General features: G+C 40.9%; 1 protein-coding gene across 1 annotated transcript; it reads right to left on the reverse strand.

The window, feature by feature from the left end:
* Positions 1 to 2,474: 2,474 nt before the first annotated feature.
* On the reverse strand, positions 2,475 to 3,494 carry LOC143362368 (histone-lysine N-methyltransferase SETMAR-like). The gene has a single exon (XM_076802443.1). It carries the CDS (start codon positions 3,492 to 3,494, stop codon positions 2,475 to 2,477), a length of 1,020 nt encoding a protein of 339 aa, XP_076658558.1.
* Positions 3,495 to 3,872: the final 378 nt, after the last annotated feature.

Genomic DNA, 3,872 nt, shown 5'->3' on the forward strand with positions numbered 1-3,872 from the left:
GCACGATATCCAGCTCCGCTATCTTTGTTTCTAGCAACTGGAAATCTACTAACTTATCTTCTACCGCTCCCACGGCATCCACATTCCCCAAAAACATGTTCAATGCCTTCGTGAATGAGCCGCGAGCTGCTTTCCTCTGTCTCTTGGTAGTCTCAATTTCACCACACGATACCAAATTGTACAGCACGTATCACTTTATGATCACTTTATGTGAAACCAGGTTTCACACCTTTTCCGAAATAATTCTCACCGCGTCCTGGCACGGTCGCCAAATGTTTTAAACTGTCAGGTTGGGAGAAAAATAACGGTTTTAAGCATTCACACACGTACTGTACAAAAGTAAACCAACTTTATTAGGCACACATACAATAATGGAAACTCGCGACGCTCCATCCACTCTCGTCTATTCATCGGCCATATTAACATAACCTAATCTCGACGCCACACTCCTCTCGATTACGCGCGCTTTTTTCCACGGTCGCGGAAACGAAGCGGCGTCTGCTTCTTCCGTCACGCGCCCCATCTAGGCCGCGATCATGGTACTTTAACAAGTTGTCATGTGTTACGTCCCGCGGCTCGCGTTTGGTTTTCTTCCCTCCCCCCTTTTAGGATCGCGAGATTTACCGCGGATCAAGACGGAAATTACCCGAATTCGGTCCACGCGGCTCGTACGTCCGTCGTATGACTCGGGATTCGCGATATAATGGCAAGTCCGGCAGTTATCAGCGCTGCCCTATCGTCTCGCTGCTGCCGTTGACGGGGAGTTAGTTTATGGCCTTGGTCACACCGCTGGCGTTCACTTTCGCGTACAGCTTCTTCCTCGGGTCGAGGGCAGGGGGGGTAAGCTGCCGTGTTAAAAATCTGACCAGTATTTTAGCGCCGCCTAGGAGTCAGGGGAGAGAACTAATGACAGTATATATAGATATAAACGCTACATACTTATACACAGATACTCGCGTCACTCACACAACTCTATATACCGTACCTATACATATATACTTTAATGTACACGCGTACACGAGTGAAAAGGGTAGAAATTGGTACAGCTTTAAATGAAATTAAATATTTATTAAAAACTTATTTTAATTTACAATGTTTGGTGTAGTCAGACGCTACGTCGAAAATTGACATATCTGATATTTGTACATTTTTTAATTTTTTATTTAGAATTTGATTGACATGTTTTATGTATCTATTTAAAATATAGTGAAATATATTATAAAAAATGGTATATTTTAATACATCGATATGTTGCGTGTGGTCTGTATAAAATAATATAGTTTCTTTTAAATATTTTAATGCTTTTTGACTTAAATTGCTTTCGCAGACATTATTAATAATGATTGAATGACAAATATCTATTACTAAACTAGTGTCAAATAATTTTTCCAATTCCGAGAGTTTTAATACTGCTTTACACGTGTCGCATTGTTCTATTTTCATATATTTTATAGCAGCAACTAAAATATCTTTCACATGGGCGTCGCTTATACTGTTAAAATGTACCTCTATATTAGTCAAAGAGTGGTTTGCTTCCACATCTTGTTTCTTCATATTAATGATATTCATGCGCTGTAGAACGCCACCAACGCCGCCTATGAACCAGGGGAGCAACATAGTGGTTGAAATATTTCCATTACAGCTTGCACTCCCTGGTCGAGGGCAGGTATTCGGGTGACGTTGTGGATGACTGGTGGAAGGGTGATTGGCACCAGATCGTAACGTGGGCCAGTAGGGATGACCTGTGTGCGTGTACGCACAGGGACCCTGACTTCCTTTTGTGACTGTGGCTGCTGCTGCTGGGCAGGAGCTGGAGCTGGACCGGCGACGACTCGTATTCTCGCGGAACACGCGGTTTCGCGGATTATACGCGGAGCGGAATAGATGCCGACGTACGGACTGAAGCGATAGTTGGACACGTCGGATTCGTACTCGCGAGCTAACCGCTTTAATTGATATTTGCGTCCGGCGCGGCGCGGCATGAAGAGCTTTTAGGACAACCACGAATTTACAATGCACTGTCTATTCATTCGGGAATCTTCCGTCATCGTGCCGAGACTGCCTGGTGGGCTCAGACACACGCTAAGGGAAAGATTCAGTCTTATTTCGCGAGAAATTCCGTTCTTGCACCGAGACAGCCTGGTGGCCTCAGACACGCAATCAGGGAACTTATTGATGATATTTTAATTATTATGTCACGATGCTCTTCACTTCGCGTAGAACCGGAATGGGAATAATAAACACTGAGTTTAATAATAATACTTGTTTAATACGTGAAAAGGATAATACAAAGATATAAGTAAACTAAAGATATAATTAATACGCGTGATACTGGTTAATGATATAAGCGGTAAAATACAATATGGAAGTAGTAGAAACTATAAGACGCTTGATATATTAGGTTGTAACATATGAAACGTCCGATTTTTAAGGTTAACTTTAAATGAACACAACTTTTTTACTAATAAATATTTTTAATCGAAATAACAACCATTGGATTCTACACATTTCTTCCAACGAGTTTCTAATTTTTTAATTCCATTTTGATAAAAATCTAGTGTTCTACTGTTAATAAATTCTTGAATGGCGTCTTCAACGTTCGCTTGACTTCTAAAGGTTTTTTCGTTGAGAAAGTGGCTCAAATGTTTAAAAAAATGAAAATCCGTCGGTGATAGATCCGGGGAGTACGGTGGATGAGGTAATGTTTCATAATTTAAAGCGTTCAGCTTTTGCACCGTGATTTGTGATACATGCGGTCGAGCATTATCATGGAGCAAAATTGGACCCCTTCGATTGACTAATATTGCTGATTTTTCTTTCAATTTTTGGTGCATTCTTTCAATTTCGATGCAGTACTTCGCGGCTGTGATGGTTTCTCCCGGGTTTAAGAAATTGTAATGGATCACACCGGCCATTGACCACCAAACAGTGAGCATTGTCTTTTTCGGATGTAAAGCTGGCTTCGGCATGTGTCGTGGCTTTTCATTTGCATCTAACCATTGAGCAGAACGTCGTTTGTTGTCGTATAAAATCCATTTTTCGTCACATGTGACAATGCGATTCAAAAAAGGCTCAGTTTGATTTCGAATCAGTAACGAATTGCATATTTCGTAACGCTGAAGTTTTTGTCGATCGTTCAATTCGTGTGGTACCCACTTATCCAACTTCCTTTTCTTACCAATCAAATTCAAGTGGCGTGAAATCGTTATGGCACTTACGTTGAATTCTTGGGCAAGTTCTCTAACCGTTGTTCGAGGATTTTCTTCAACTGCGAGCGTCAAATGATCGTCGTTAATGCTCAACTCTGGCCTTCCACGCGGTTCATTTTCAAGGCTTTCATCTCCGGCTTCGAATTTTTGGTACCATCGACGAACTGTACGTTCATTAACTGCATCATTGCCAAATGCAGCGTTGATATTTCGAGCAGCTGCTGATGCATTTTTACCACTTTTCCACTCGTATAAGAAGAGTATGCGGAAATCACGTTGATTCATGTTGGAAATCAATGCGTAAAATTGTTAGGTTAGAAGCACAAGAAAAACAAGTGAAGGTCGAATATTACGAAGGAAACTCTGCTCTTAAACCTAGATGTAAAATATCCCTAGAAATTTTAGTATTTTTCGTCAGAACAGAATTTAGAATACTGATAAACCAAAATCGGACATTTCATATGGTACAACCTAATATATATTCAGTGACTGATTCACTACTATGCATCCTTATGTTTTTCAATTCAAGACCGATATCAATTCTTCTATCCTCCGCATTCCCCTCGTGCATTCTCTGTAATTGTTCCCATACACTTTTTGCTTTCGTTTCAACCAAGAATTGCCCTGCTTGTTCATCAGAGAGTGTCGTCACTATTATACCGA

The sequence above is a fragment of the Halictus rubicundus genome, chromosome 2 (genome assembly GCF_050948215.1).
Source record: "Halictus rubicundus isolate RS-2024b chromosome 2, iyHalRubi1_principal, whole genome shotgun sequence".
In the NCBI taxonomy this organism is placed as follows: domain Eukaryota; kingdom Metazoa; phylum Arthropoda; class Insecta; order Hymenoptera; family Halictidae; genus Halictus; species Halictus rubicundus.

Excerpts from the sequence above, each read along its gene's own strand:
- LOC143362368 (XM_076802443.1), bottom strand. The coding sequence starts at position 3,494 with ATGAATCAACGTGATTTCCGCATACTCTTCTTATACGAGTGGAAAAGT.